At 33.8% G+C, this 15,732-nt stretch overlaps 1 protein-coding gene across 2 annotated transcripts in view; it reads left to right on the top strand.

The window, feature by feature from the left end:
- The window catches only part of LOC144840695 (vasoactive intestinal polypeptide receptor 1-like), an 85,085-nt gene that overhangs the window by 11,438 nt on the left and 57,915 nt on the right, over positions 1-15,732 (top strand). Inside the window, exon 2 of one of the 2 annotated variants that reach the window (XM_078696657.1) lies at positions 10,661-11,043. In XM_078696657.1, the coding sequence (XP_078552783.1) occupies positions 10,984-11,043 (60 nt within the window). In that variant the 5' untranslated portion in view covers positions 10,661-10,983. The remainder of the gene's footprint in view (positions 1-10,660; positions 11,044-15,732) is intronic. The other variant, XM_078696658.1, reaches the window with a different exon arrangement.

Below are 15,732 nucleotides of genomic sequence, written 5' to 3'. Positions count from 1 at the left end.
AATCCTAATTTTCAAATGTAGGCCGTTTCATTTCACAGATTTGCCATCGTGTAAGGCTGCAAACCATAAGGCATACCAATATTTTAGTAACGAATGGAAATGATTATTTTTCTCGATCTGTCATGCCTTGCGTTTAATGGATGAATACTTATAATGTTCATACTAACTCACACGTAGTACTGTAATTAAATACAAATACGTATACGGTACCTAAATAATCAAGGTTACACGTAATGCAGTTACATTGTGTCCAATAAAAATGGAGAATACAATATGTAGGCCTACGTTACATAGTACTGATTATTAAATTTGAATTGGAAAACCAACTTCATCCTAGTTATTTATATTACGGTACGTTCTAATATTGTACAAATAATAAATGTTTGAGTGAAATTGTATACAAATAATTTAATGATGGGATTATTAATTTTCTACCATTTTAAAAACATATATATTGTTATAACACACATACTTTTAACCAGAGGCTATAGACCAAGTCCCATTGAACGCGGAATAGAACAATAGCAGACGGCCCACGCTGCAGGTTGATCGAACGTGATCAGCCGCGCCTATGTTTTCCTCTCTCACGGCTGGGTGTAAAACAAAAGAACGCGTAGAACGAAATTTATTGCAGTGCTGCAGTACTCGATTTGCATAACGACAACGCACGCTCGAGTGTGCTACATCACGTTTATTTTTATACCATGTGACCCAATATCGTCCAATAAAATCACAAGAATTTACTTATTCGTGTATAATACGTCATAAGCAGCATGCATCTTTGCGTCTTGCTGCCCTCTATAGTGAAATTCTGCTGAACTTTGCAATGTTTATGTAAAGCATCAAGTGTCCATTCATCTACCTGAACATTGTGTTTTTTCTTAACTGGTTTAATTTATAATGTCATGTACATTATTTAGCTTATGAAAGTCAATAAATGATGCATTCATAAATCTCAAGTATTATTATAATAGTTCACGTCTGGGTAGTGAGCTATTGTTAGAATTCTCCATCCACAAGTAGCATATAATTAATGTAATGTGTTATAGGGTTCGCAATACATTATACATTGATATAGTGTTTGTACTACCTTTATCTTATCAAAGAGAACATAATGTTGACATATACTTTTGTTATATTCCCATAATGGTGTTATATAAACACAATTAACATAACTGTTGTCAATATTATGTATTGTAAGTGTTATCACAGCACTTACTATCGACTCAGATTGTTGGATTTGTTACTTTATTGTATTTCAATTGTGTTGACAATGATAAATCGATAATATTATATTTTAGATAAATGTACATTAATGTTTCATTGTATTCCGGGTTAAGGGAGATAAGAAAGACTGTGACTAACACCTTATTGCAAAATATAAACATTAAAATAAGCCTATGGAACTTTTAAACAGCAGTGAAACAGAAGGGCGTCCTTTAAACTTTAAAAACAAAATAATGCTGCTAATGGAATTTGTTTTAAAGGCTGCTTTCACATCCACCCGGAGGTGAATATTGTGAGCGTTGAGCGCGCTTTCGAGCACGAATTCGGTCATTCATTCTCACTGTTGATTGATCAAAAGAAACAAAATCGTACAATTTCAGCAACAACCAAAATGGCACCGAATTCGGAGTCCGAATCAGGTACGAATTCTTGGAATCAAATTTGGTGTGAACGATCTTATGTTACCACTGATCTCATTCATTTAAATATTAAAGCGTGGTTCCCACTAGAACGCAACGCAGCGACGTATTGACGCAAATTGATGTATTGCGTAATCACAAGTGGGAACCGACGACGCAGGTTTGATTTCACGCAGGCGGGAGCAAACACAATTATTTGAAGGGCATTTTCTTACGTTGCGTAGGTTGCGTCGCTAGTGGGAACCAAACTTCAGTGAACTGCTGACCAATAACATACGGCAGCTCGATGATCCACACGTCGTGACTGGTAAATAATGCTAACGGTGCGCTTACGACTTTAGGTCTCCAATGGGAACCATATAGATACTCAGTGGTTCGGTATTGCGCTTAGACAGCAGCAGTAACGTACCAAATGTTAAAACTCGGTTGCCCACTGGGACGCCGCAACGCAAGGGCATAGATGCAACGCACGCGAGCTGTAACCAATGGTTAACGACAGTTCGAATAATCCATCGCTTCGTGATTGGTCAAATCACACTTGGGTTGCTCTTACGTCTTTGCATTGCGTTCTAGTGAGAACCAAGCTTAATATGTTATCAATATTCTGTCAGATAATAATAATGTTCTTTTAAGCTATACACAATATTGTTCAAAAGTTCATGTTTTCATGAAGTATAACGATTTATAGATTGTCTTCGTCAAGATGAATGAGAAATTTACGAGTTCATTCTGCTGTTTATGTTGTGAGAGAGGACATAACACGTAGTTACAAATCAACTTTAAGGGTGGACATCTAAGTAACCTTAACATAATACAGGCACCACATGTGATACATGTGAAACTGTATTACGTAGTTGCCTTAATGATACAGGCAAGTTACGTAATTATTAGTGTACAGCGTTTCTAGGACACGAATTTGCAAACAATATTATAGGACATCTAAATACAAATTTGGGAACAACCCGTTTGGGACATTGATTTATTGACCATGAGTGACAGGTGTAATGTTTGATGTATTTTACTATTAAACCAGGGAAGAGTGACACGCTGATAAAACAAACATGTCACTTAACGTTAAGCCCCGACTACTTATGAAATATAATAACAAAACAATATTGACCCCACTTGTTGAGCAAGGAGTTTTTCAATATTCTTTTCAGGTTATGTGTTGTCATGCTATGGCGCATCAAGTAGTCATTTCCTCCGAAATAATATATCAATTTTGATGTAATATGTATTGCTATTTTAAAGATTACATTTTTAAAAATACAATTTTTCACATTTTTTGCAATTTTGCGCACCATAGATAACAGCTGGTAGCATTGATTGGTATTTATAATTATATAATGCACGTCACGTGCGTTATAGAACATGTGACACAGTTATGAATAGGCCTAATGCTTCAGATTTTGTCAGTAAAAACATCTTACTCCCGTAAGTTGGAGTACATCGATCGATGAGACAGTCGCCATCCTTTGGTAAATGTATGCATGCGGGTTAAAGGCGTAAAGTCATAAATGCAAACTAAACACAAAGTTCAGCTTTTATTTTAATACATATTCTATCATTTCAGATGTCTCAAAGTGTGAAGAGGCATTTATTATTATCCAAATGATAATATGATAAATTACGTCGCAGGTTAGGGCCTGTGCCGGACCGGTACAGAAAGTAGAGCACGTAATATACACTCTTATACTATTTATCGATACATTTTATGTAGAACACAGATTAGATGGTAGCTTATGTGTTGATACGATCCATGCGTGTGATTGCTACCTATTTCAGAACATTATTTCCAAATTACGGACATTACCAACGAATACATAAGAGGTGTTAACCTGATTTGTATGACCAAAACATCATTAGATGAAGTTGTAAGTATGTCAAGACATGTGAAACATCACGGTTACGACATTTCAATATCAATATCACGATAATTAAGCAATACTATCGTATTAAAAACAGCTGATAACTTATTTCCTAACAACTCACAATGATGCTGCAGTGCTAGGCGTTAACTAAAATCTAGCCTGGCTAACACAGAAACTAAAATACGCTCACAAAGCCCGTGTGAAAGATCACTGTTTACCCGGGTTATTTCCTGCCCCTCAAAGGTAGCGATAACTTGTACACGGAACCAACTTGCCATTGTAATAACCATACTATTAGAAATCTTGTAACGTAACGGATATACAGTAGTATGTTTCACTGATCCATACATCGTGCGAACAGTAACGCGGTAGGCTTTGAGGCCTACATAAGTTATAATTCATTTACACCCGATCCTGTGGCTGTCAGCAGACTCTATGTGGAAGACTGTTGCCAGTCTACCAAATACCTATCTAACTAATAGGAACCTAATGGCAGAGATATCGTGTATTAAAAGTACGTAATACAGTTAGATAGGTATCTGGTAGACTGGCAACAGTCTTCCACTTTTCAGGTGGCCATTCATTAGAGGGAGTATTCTTAAATCAGTGTGTTGACCTTTAATTCTTTGCAGTTCGACCAACTTTTATATGATTAATGTAGTATACTTAAACGAATAAATGAGAAATAAATGTAAGTTAGTGAATTGAAGATAGAAAATCCATATACTTTATCACTCGTTAACATGTCTTATATTTGTTAAAAAAGAACGTAAATTAAGCCTGTATTTCCATTATGCAGAACAAACATTTTTCATTAAGGGGTTCAAGTAAAGCCTTAATTGAAAACATATGCCATCTTTATTCACAGATTTCATATTCGGTCCGATGGCCGTAGAAAACTCCGGACTACAGTACGTTTTTCGATCACACGTCACGTACGTTTGGTACGTTCTATCCATAAACACGATTTGTTTGTATACGGCAACTGGACCTGAATCCAAAACGAAATAAATGCGTAGGCCTACATGAACAAATATGATTTCATAATAACTTGGTTCATTGACGCAAAAGGTACTTAAGGTACTCGAATATAACTCAGCCATCAGAGCAAGCTCGATAGAGGTTTGAATACCAGGCTAGTTGAGGCCCCTGTAGGTTCGAGTCATATCTCCCCACCCCCACACTCATCTCAAGAATTATGTACAATTATATCGAGTAGGGATAACATCTGACCAATGCATAGTTATCTTTATTGTAGATTATAATATAGTACCCAGAATAACTGAATCCAATAGTGTAATATAGGATATTTTTCCGCCGATGTTTACTGGGGCTGATATACTTATGCGCGTGGGATTGAGATGACGTATCGACAGATTAATATAACACAACGATGCATCAAGTTAAAAATACAAAATGATAAATCAACACTTTAAAAGAGATTACAAAAAGCGTACGATAAAAACCCTATTCTTTCTACATTAAGGTTTTATAGATATTATAATAAATCATACAAGGGTCAATATCACCATCATGTTGATTAATTATGTAGATGATAATAGCTTTCAATTCAATTCAATTCAATTCAACTTTATTTCAGACAAACTGTCCATATGAAACATATAAATACAATAAAAAATAATACAAAGCATTATGTGACAACCGTCATGGAGAGAGGACTAATACTTATTTGTTGACATATAGTGCCTCTTAAAATATGTGGATTATGTTTTGAGTCTAGAGACTTTAATAATTAATCAATTTATGTATAGTTAATAGACATTGTCTAGATATATGTCTATTAAACTAAATCTTGGTTCCCACTTGGACGCAACACAGCGACAGTTGAAATGGTCCATCGCTTCGTGATATTGTAAAATTACTCTGCGGTGCGGTTACGTCCTTGCGTTGCAAAAAACTGTAGAAGAACCGAACCGGTCCAACTCAAACAAAACAACCAGTAATTTAATCACAAGCTACAATTCGTCCATATTATAACTTAAGCTTGGTTCCCACTAGCGACGCAACGTAACGCAATCTACGCAACGTAAGCAAATGCCCTTCTAATAATTGTGTTTGCCCCCGCCTGTGTGAAATCAAACCTGCGATGTTTTCAGCACTATTGCTTCGTCGGTTCCCACTTGTGATTATGCAATACAACACTTTGCATCGATACGTCGCTGCGTTGCGTTCTAGTGGGAACCACGCTTTAATTTAGCCGTGCGTACGTCGCGATGCGTCCCAGCGGGAAAACAAGCCTTCATCATCTAAAACGTGATGTTTATTATAATGTTCTATCATTATTAAAGTATCCACGGTAGAATGATTGTCTTTCCAGTTAAATTTCTAATTGAAACGTTTGTATTTTCTGACTTGACCTATATTTAGTATTCTTTATGAAAGTATTTATATCTCTAATCACCAACCTCAATGATGTACTAAGTTTGGATTTTTTGTTGCATTAAAGTCCAGATTTACGATCTATAAAAATACCCAAAATGGTTTTTGTATAAGCATAAGTATAAGTATACTTTTCATTACAATGATGAAATCCATGATTGTAATTCTTTGATAGAATGTAGGTCTGGAGTCACGCTAACGCTGTAATTACAAAAAACGTTTCCTTGTAGGCTTATGATCCAATAATAAATTATCTAAACTTTCTAATTAATTCCATGCAAATGAGATTTATTTACCCACCCTTTATTGATCATTTATATGTTTTGGTTAAAAATGCTGTTTATGTATTTTCGTAAAAATATTAGAAATTAAAAATAGTATGTCATTCATTATCAGTAGTAACAAAACACTGTAGATAATATAGTACCAATCTCTTAAAACTGGTTCCAAGACTCGCCTTTGCTCTTTAAGTATAGGAACTTAAAAACATACTTTAGTTCACTGATGATTTAGTTTAATGTATTTGGCAGTTCTAGTACGTATGCCTTGTTTTAAAATTGTCCAACTCAAAGCAAAGGTGTATACAGGGTAATCAATGATTTGTGGCTTGCGATTGGTCAAATTACTTGCGTGTTGCGTATATATATGTAATTGCGTTCCGAACAATGTTTACAAACGGCAGGCGATGGCCCGTATATGTCATTTTTCACGTTTATATATATTATTTATTCTGTAATTTTATATATCATACATAATAAAATGAACTAAATTATGAATGAACAAAGGCATGTATAGTTCAGACTTGCCACACGTCACTGGTTAGGGTTTCATTTACGTAGCGCGATTAGATGGTGATTCCCAGCTTATATTTTAGTTATGACACGCCATGTGTGCCAAAGTTTTTCTGTTTATGAATAGTAAACCCGTCTAGAACAAACTGATTTCATTGTATAATATAATTGGGAGAATACCATTTCCGATGACCAGTCTAATTTTATAACCCCCTGTTTAAAACGTCCCTCGATTCAATGTTGTTGACATAGTGAATATCTATCATTTGTTACTAATGATAATACTGAGAAAATAATCTGCTGGTTGTATTATTATTATTATATATTATAATTAATTTATATTGATATAATCTATACTAATACTGTGGACTGAGATTATAGAAAGGAAATGTAATGTGCATTCATTGTTAAGTAGTATGTGTTAATTCACTACCAAACCTAAAATATCATAGGCTAATGCTAATGTATTCATTTCATAAATTATCATACATTAATATTTACAACGTTTTTAATATCTAAGTTCAAGGATATATTAAAATGTATGGGTGTAACAGTGTTGCGGAAATATTGTTTATTATAAAATATAAACCTTTTAACAGCATTGGTAATGACCCTCTTATAAGGAGCGTCCTGAAATAAAGTTCAATAATAAAAGGTGGTGCTATGAGATACAGTACTCATTTACTTATTATACGTAACCATAGGCCTACTACGTTATGTAAAACGTCATTGGCCAAAACATTCTTTATCTTACGCTTACCAGCCCAAAGAGTTTGTCTAGAACCTTGTCAATATCCACCTGGCATGATAACAGTGGGAAAGCCAGTCGACAAATCGTGTCAAATTTCGACTCGGAGAGGGCGCCCTACTTTTCTAATTTAGTTCAAAATTGCTAAATTTTAGGGTGTTGGAAAAACACAATATTTGTAAATTTAGCTGATTATCGGAAAAATATTGTTAGTGAAATAAATTCATAAATGGTTTTAATATATTGTCATGTAAAATTAAATGTATTTGAAGAAAACGATAATCTGTAATTTAACGGCAAAATCAACCAATGTCTATTTTCCGAAATTGTACCCTAGAAAATCGTTAAAATAAAATATTTAGAAAAATTGAACAGTCCTGAATTTAAAATCCCTGTTAGAAAAATTAATAATCTACAGAATACGATATTAAGATACAAAATTCGGTGGTTGGGATGCAGCTCCGACTATTCAAACTAAAGGTACCTCTATTTGTTCCATCGAAAACTAGCGAAACCGCCATTTTGTAAACACATCGTCATCGTATTTATGAATTTATTTATAGCGAACGATATACGCGATGTTTATAATTGTCCGCGTATAAGAATTCATATAAATAAATACATTCCAATACAACGTATATTATTACTTGTTTATTTATCACAATATACATTTTATTTGAGGAATATTTATCATAACTATTATAATAGCTTTTATACGAGTCCGAGGCCTAGCCCTATTTAGCGAGCGATTGTTCCAGGGGCGGAAAGTCACTTAGTGACGTTGTGATCGGGCGCGTCGAGCCTAGCTAATATTAATAATATGACCTGAAATAAGCGGCTAACAAGAACTGTTATATACTTGCTTACAATTGTTTTGTTATTGATGAACAAACAAGCAATTAGATTGAATAACAAATTATTTATTCATTTTTTTTGGTAAAAACATGTACAAACTAGCCTAGTACTAGACTGTATAATACAAACTAATAGTAATACAGTATTAATAAAATATAATATAGGCCTAACATACAATAAATATTTAATTTTTAAGGTCTACCACATGACAATAATAACATAATTTACAGAGTATAGTGTAGTAGGTTTGCATTCAACATAAAACATTTGTATTGTAATTCATCTAAATCCTCTGCAACATACATATATTTGTAATTCAACATTTTGTTTTAAATTATTAAATTATAGTTTGGGTAACTATGAGTGACAATGTCGGTAGGTACCGGTGTCATCTTTTTATCCACTTCACTCTCAATTTGAAGTCACAAAGACGAAGAACTCTGCATCATCAACGATTCCTGAAAGTGTCAGAAAAAATAATAAATATTATTAAATAAAAATGTTAATGTCTGGTTGTATATATAATTATTATATGATGGCCTAAAAAGTAAAATGGGGGCTGTATTTTATTATATTATTTAAATTACAGTATTTACTATTATTATTTATATAAATCTAGGCCTAGGCCTACTAGTAGCCTAGCTAGGCATCTATTGAGCCTAATAAATCAAATAATAAATGAAAAATAAAATAATAATATTAATACTGATTGAAAAAAAGTATTTTTGGTGGGGATCAGATCACCAGGCTAGGCCGGCCAGGACCAATGATACTCGTAATCAGTACAACTTAACGACTATAGAATCAGTATCAACACAGTACAACACACATCTCGCTATCGCCTATACTGACACACGTGTCTCGCGTTGCCGGAACCACGCTCACAGCTAGAAAATGTACCTACCTTTCGAGGCCTGAGAATACACCAACAAATTTTGAACAGGATAGAAATATATCATACTCGATTAAACTAATATTATTCTTGATAAAACAATTGATTATAATTTTTTTAATTTGTTGGGACGCACCTCCGACTATTCAGAAAATGAACAACAAAACAGTAGTCAAATCGTACCACATTTATAAATTTCACGAGTCCCGACTTCAGTCGCCGAATGTATTGTATTAGCTTCGGTTTTTTTAAAGGAAACCGATTGGTTATCCAATTATACTTATTAGGAAATGCTTTTACCATAATAGGTAATGTTGGGCGGTTCTTAAATATTCATGAGAGCTTAAAATAAAACAGCACTTATTTGCTAGGCGACGAAAAATCGTGGTTTCAGTTTTCAACGATAGGTGGCGCTTCAAAATCGTCAATGCGGAAGTAAGTCGATTTTACACGATTTAACGGTCAAAACGCGAAGTGGCTTTCCCACTGATAATAGGCATATTCATTTACGCATTCTGTAAAATGTCATTGGTGAACACATTCTTTATCTAATCCGCTAACCAGTCTACAGAGTTTAACACTAGAACCTGGTCAATATTCACCTGACATGATAATAGAATAGGCACATTTATTTACGTATTTTGTAAAACGTCATTTATTGGTGAACACATTCTTTATCTAATCCGCTAACCAGTCTACAGAGTTTAACCCTATAACCTGGTCAATATCCACCTGACATGATAATATGCATATTCATTTACGCATTCTGTGAAACGTCATTGGTGGACGAATTGATCATACGCTAACTAACCTGGGTTGGTGCAATTACATAATTGTCACAGGCATGTTCTACATTCATTTTACGTATTTCGTAAATCGTTTTTGGTGAATATCTTGATTATCTTACGCTTACTATCTTAACGGGTTACGTGTTTGTACTAACCCTGATTACATGATATGTAATACAATACTATAAAGCCGTGTCGTATTTCTTATAGCAAATACGACTAGCGCATGCGTGGTATTGTTTTTATTCTATCTTGTCATTGGAACGAAACTAAGTCAATATTATTGTACATTTTACGTACTACAGTCCTATTAAAAAAATCAATTTCAAATCACACGTCGATGATGTGACTGTAATCACACAAAAATGATGCATTCGTATTCTGTCAGGTAGTATTGAACAACATTGTATATCTGTAAGAAATAATGACAAGTTCACACTCTGAATGGTATTTGTACCGTATCCTGCCTATGCGTTGAATCAGTTAAATCAATAATAATAATAATACTGCAATATTGAATAAAACGTGTGTGAAATCTATACTTATAAGAATTAATGTTAGGCCTATATTGATTTGTTTGCCCGTGTTGGGCTATTCTTGATGATTGAGCCCCCTGTAGGCCTTTACAAGAAACAAGAAAACACACTAATATGATTTTTTTTCTTATAGCAGCCGACCGCAAAAATGCTTGATTATCCAGGCTGTAAATGTGGATTGGACAGAATAGATTCTATTCAGTGTTAATTCCAAGCAGACGATTACTATTACTGTGATAGAATGTTCACCGGACTTGGAAATCATCTCAGCGTTTGACACACGTCAAATGATCAGCCGACGAACTAAAATACTAGGTCATTACGAAAATAACAGAAACGTGGGAGAAGTGAGGTATAACATAAGGAAGTGTGTTAAGCGCGTATCAGTCAGCAGATATTATACTATTACGTAAGTATTACGTAAGTGGATCTTCAGACATTTTTAATTTGGGAAACATGGAGAATTTGAAAATTATTGTAACTGTTATCCTGATGGCATACCTGACCAACATACGGGTAAGTTGTTTTTGTTTTATTTCACCAATAATTGCGTATTTAGTAAAACTTCGATGATTGGATTTGTATAATGGAAAATGTACCGAAAAACAATGGAAACAAAGGAACTTATTTTTTGCACCGTATTATAATTTCTCATTGAATTTCAAAATCGCTTTTTTCCGTGGAAAGATTTGTCTACACTATCAAACTTTAGACATGATGATGTCATATCACTACCATATTTTGGCATTACACTACCATATTTTGGGCACATCCACAGTCCAATGGCCGAGTCAAATGGCCGAGCGGTTAAGGCAGGGGCGCCGTTTACCGTACCTAAAGAGCCAACAACATCGGCAAGAGTTCTAGGCCGACTCGCTCCTAGTTCTGGTGGTGGAACAAGTCTTCTCGGACAAGGACTATAAACCGTACGTCCAGTGTACACAGTTATAACCTGTGTGCACTTTAAAGAACCCAGTTCATTATTCGAAAAGAGTAGGGGGTTACCCCGGTGAACTGGTTCACAAAATAGCCCTTGTATAAGGGGGATTACCACCTATCTGATAGGACAGTGATTCATTCACTATTGGTAATCCTTGGCCACATTGCCTAAAGACATAAAATAGAGCTTAAGGCATATTTTGTTGTATTCAGTAAAATACAAAGTTGATCGTTGACGAATCATATAATAATAAATACAATAATTATAGAATAAAAGTAAATATTACTCTATTAGTAGTAGTGTAATGTTGTAATGGTGCCTATATCTCATCCCGGAGAGGAGATAGGCTTATGCCTGTGTATCGTATCATACTTGTTCGTACCGATCTTAATTTGTTCATGTAGGCCTACTATTTCGAAAATATAGAAAAACATAGACGTGTGCAAACGATTATTCTTTAATAATGAAGTCACTCTTCTCCATGCTATATCTTAATTAATTATTGTTCAGATCATGAATAGGAAAACATTCGGTAGTACATCATTAGTATAACATCAGTAGGCCTAATTTATTATAACAATTACCAATTAAAAAGCCGCACCAGATCTGATTATTATAACATTTAATTATTATTATTATTATAATTATATATGACGGTAATTTGTTGGAAAGTTGGTCAGTTCATATAGTTGTACGTGTTCTGTTTCATCGCTCAACGCTGTGCTATATCTGGGTTCGTTTTATTTCAGTAAGGAAGTTGCGTGTATAAACAGCGCCACGCCCAACTCTAGGATATAGATTGATCGCCTATTTAAAAACAATATCATTGTACGTAATGACAATGGTTCTTTATTAATGTGTTTGTATCGATTTCGGTTCGATCATGAATTGTTAAAAACACTCTTTAATGTATCGTCCCCAAAGACAAATTATGATGAATAAAATCAAACTTTGAATAGGCTAAATTGAAGTTTTAATAAAAACATTCACGTTTGCTTTCCCATTCTCTTTAATACATGTGGAATTTATAAATCGACCCGCGCGTTAACTCTCGACTGTAGCTGTCTGAGATCACTCGCATTTTACTCGAGCGTGTTATGTGATTTCTTAAAAGATTTTGTTTTAAACAATGCGCAATGACCAAAGCACCGGAGACCAAAGAATCGGCGGACGAGAGAATTGTGAATTGTTTAAAAAGAAACACTGGTACAAAATACGATTGACATTTTAAGCCAGTCCCTTGTGCATGCTTCAACAAATGTGATAAAACTCGGCTTTCTTACAAGACTATCACTAGTACATGATTTATTGCCGTACAGGTTCACATTCAGAAATATAAGAATAATTCATGATTTTTAAAGAAAATTAGTTTGTTTTATTTGGAAATTGATGTTATTTTTTCATCGGTTTTAATTAAATAGTAGGGTATTCGTTCATGGTCGAGCATCAATCTCTGACAATCATGTGATCTACTGTTGATTGGATACGCTTGCTCGACCATACCTATTTTATCAATAATTATATTGTTTTTTCCCCAACAAGTGGAACTAGTAGACCGAAGCTTAAAGACAAATAATATTAGCAATATCAGTCTGTTGTCTTCTGGCGAATTTATTGAATACATCTTTAGTCGTAGCAAAATTATTATTTCTTCCTTATTCAGAATTTACTTTTATTGTGAAATTATGTAATAATGCTACAGAATGATGGGCCATGCTTGTTGGTTGAATGCTCAGTATGTCTGTTGCCGTACTAGTAAACGTTATGATAGGTAAGGAATTAATGAATATGTATTAATCTGTGTAAGAATCACAAATGATTAAGTAGAGCTATGTATTTATCATCTCTTGGTCTCATTAGAGTCATAATATATTATGGATGGATTCCACTGTGTAACCAATAATCCGCATTACATAGTTCTTAGATCATCTAGCGTAATTACTTTGCTTACATAATTATTAATACCAGTAGTACCCATTTTATCTTATTGATGATGTATCATGTTTGTAGTTATATTAGCTAAAGATAAATAGATTATTTCTCAATCAATGTTGTTCTCGTTTGAACATGTTATTATAGATAACGAAGTATTAATCAGATTAACGCGCCTCATTCTGTACGCTTTTTAGTAAACACCTCATAAGCTCTGTCTACACTATCAAACTTTATGTGACAACAAAATGCGATGTGCCCATATTATGGACATGATGATGTCACTACCATGTTTTTGCATAGCACTACCATGTTGGACACGTTGGTTCACACTAGCTGAAGACGCAACGCAAGAAGGTAGACGCAACGCAAGCTAGTTCACCAATGACAAGCGGCAGTTTGAATATTTCATCGCTTGTGATTGGTCAAATCACTTACGTTGCGTTACGTCCTTGTGTTGCGTTTCGAGTGAGAACCAAGCTTTCGATTATAAATTAAATAAGGTTGTAAAAGCACAATCGTGCCTGATGATGGAATGTGTCCTTTTCGCAAGTTTCTTCTTCAACTTAATTTGAATAAGCATCCGTTCACACGTCATTTGTTTATCTCTAACTCTTTCCTCATCACACTGTATCAGTTTTGAGGATTATGAAAGAATTATAAAACGATCGCCCTGCTTCCAATATCCCGTTATTGTAATCTTTATACATTAAAGAAAACTATATATAAATAAAGGAAAGTAGGTAAGTATCTTATTTATTTCTGAATTTGTATTACGTCACAGTTCGTGATGTGCGACCTTGATATTGAATATTTTATAAACCATCCCATTAAACATTTGCGTGAAGAATAATACATATATATAACTGAGCAAAACTTGTTTTGGTTAAAATACATTATTGTGGAAATTGAATAAATAAGGATGTATTCTGATTAAAAATCCGTTCTTTTTTTTCTTCGATAAGTATTCTAGATTGTGATCGTATCTGCAAGTTCCTTTCGCAGTCTAATCGAATGATTAATCACCTTTCGATATTTAACAAAAATGATGATATATTTGCTTTATAAGATTTCCCGGGTTGGAGACCAAGATGAGTCTCGTAGTCAACGGAATGAATCACATATTATGATACACAGCCGATTCTCTAACTGTCACTAGACACATCTTAACTGGCTATCGCAAGTCATTGAGATACAAATCTATGTGCATTTCCATGGCTATATATTTGTTGTATACATAATCAGTATAATGTATTTTTATTGATTTTAGTATCGGCCTATAATGTAAACTATCAATATTAAACAGTAATAGTTCAATCATAAAACCTAAATTATAGATTGATAAAAATAATCTTAAGGAGTTCGTTCGATGATTTGTTCGTCAATGAACTGTTTGCACTTTTTCATTTAACAAGTCAATACACATAAAGTACAAATTATTATACAGTGACATATGATATAAATATATATATAATGTTTTCTTGCTGTTTAAATGTATTTGTTTAAGTATACAATGAAAACGTGAATTGCTATATTAATACTAGTTTAAGTCAAACACACTGAATAAACAATTACATTTAATTGACCCAGCAGTTCAATTTATGGAATAATTAAATATGTATGTATTGTAATACACGCACCGCGGCGTTTAATGCTCGGGTGTATTAAAAAAATACTCCCTGAGGCGGTTAATCGATGGTGTGGGGAGGGGGGTGGGCGTATTGGGCGTGGCGTTTATTTCGAATTAAAACTTTTTTCTAATTTATTGAAGTTTGCATCAGTGTGCACATAATTGAACATTTGTCACGAATACAAAACACGTGTCTAGCTATGTTTTTTGAGTGCCTACCGTAATATCAATAGTAAATGCGCCGAAGAAACACAATTTGTGTTAGAAACAAATGTTTTAATAACTATCACAATTATTACATTCGTATGTGTATGCACACTAACATACATGCTATCCATTGGGATGTATCTGTTCATAATCATTTGACGTGCAATTTGTTATAATAAAGGATTTTTCACAATACATTCATTATGCAAACAATGTTTACCCATGAGAACATGTAGTTTATATTATACTACTAAAGCAAGTCACGTAGGCCTATGATTGTTAATTCAAACACATGTATATAGGCACATATGTACTAATATAGAATAAAACATTATAGGTAGTGGATTGAGATTTTTAAAAATTTGGGCATTCCATTTTTAAAATTTTTTTCCGGATTTTTCAAAAAATATTAGTCGATGTTTGGTCTGACAACACGATGAAAAGCTTGTGACGTCATTTTGAAACTTCTCCAAATCAAATGTATTATCATTTTGTT

The sequence above is a fragment of the Antedon bifida genome, chromosome 4 (genome assembly GCF_963402885.1).
Source record: "Antedon bifida chromosome 4, ecAntBifi1.1, whole genome shotgun sequence".
NCBI classification, from domain to species: domain Eukaryota; kingdom Metazoa; phylum Echinodermata; class Crinoidea; order Comatulida; family Antedonidae; genus Antedon; species Antedon bifida.
The sequence above is the reverse complement of the archived record's forward strand: the minus strand, read 5'-3'. Positions and strand labels throughout refer to the sequence as shown.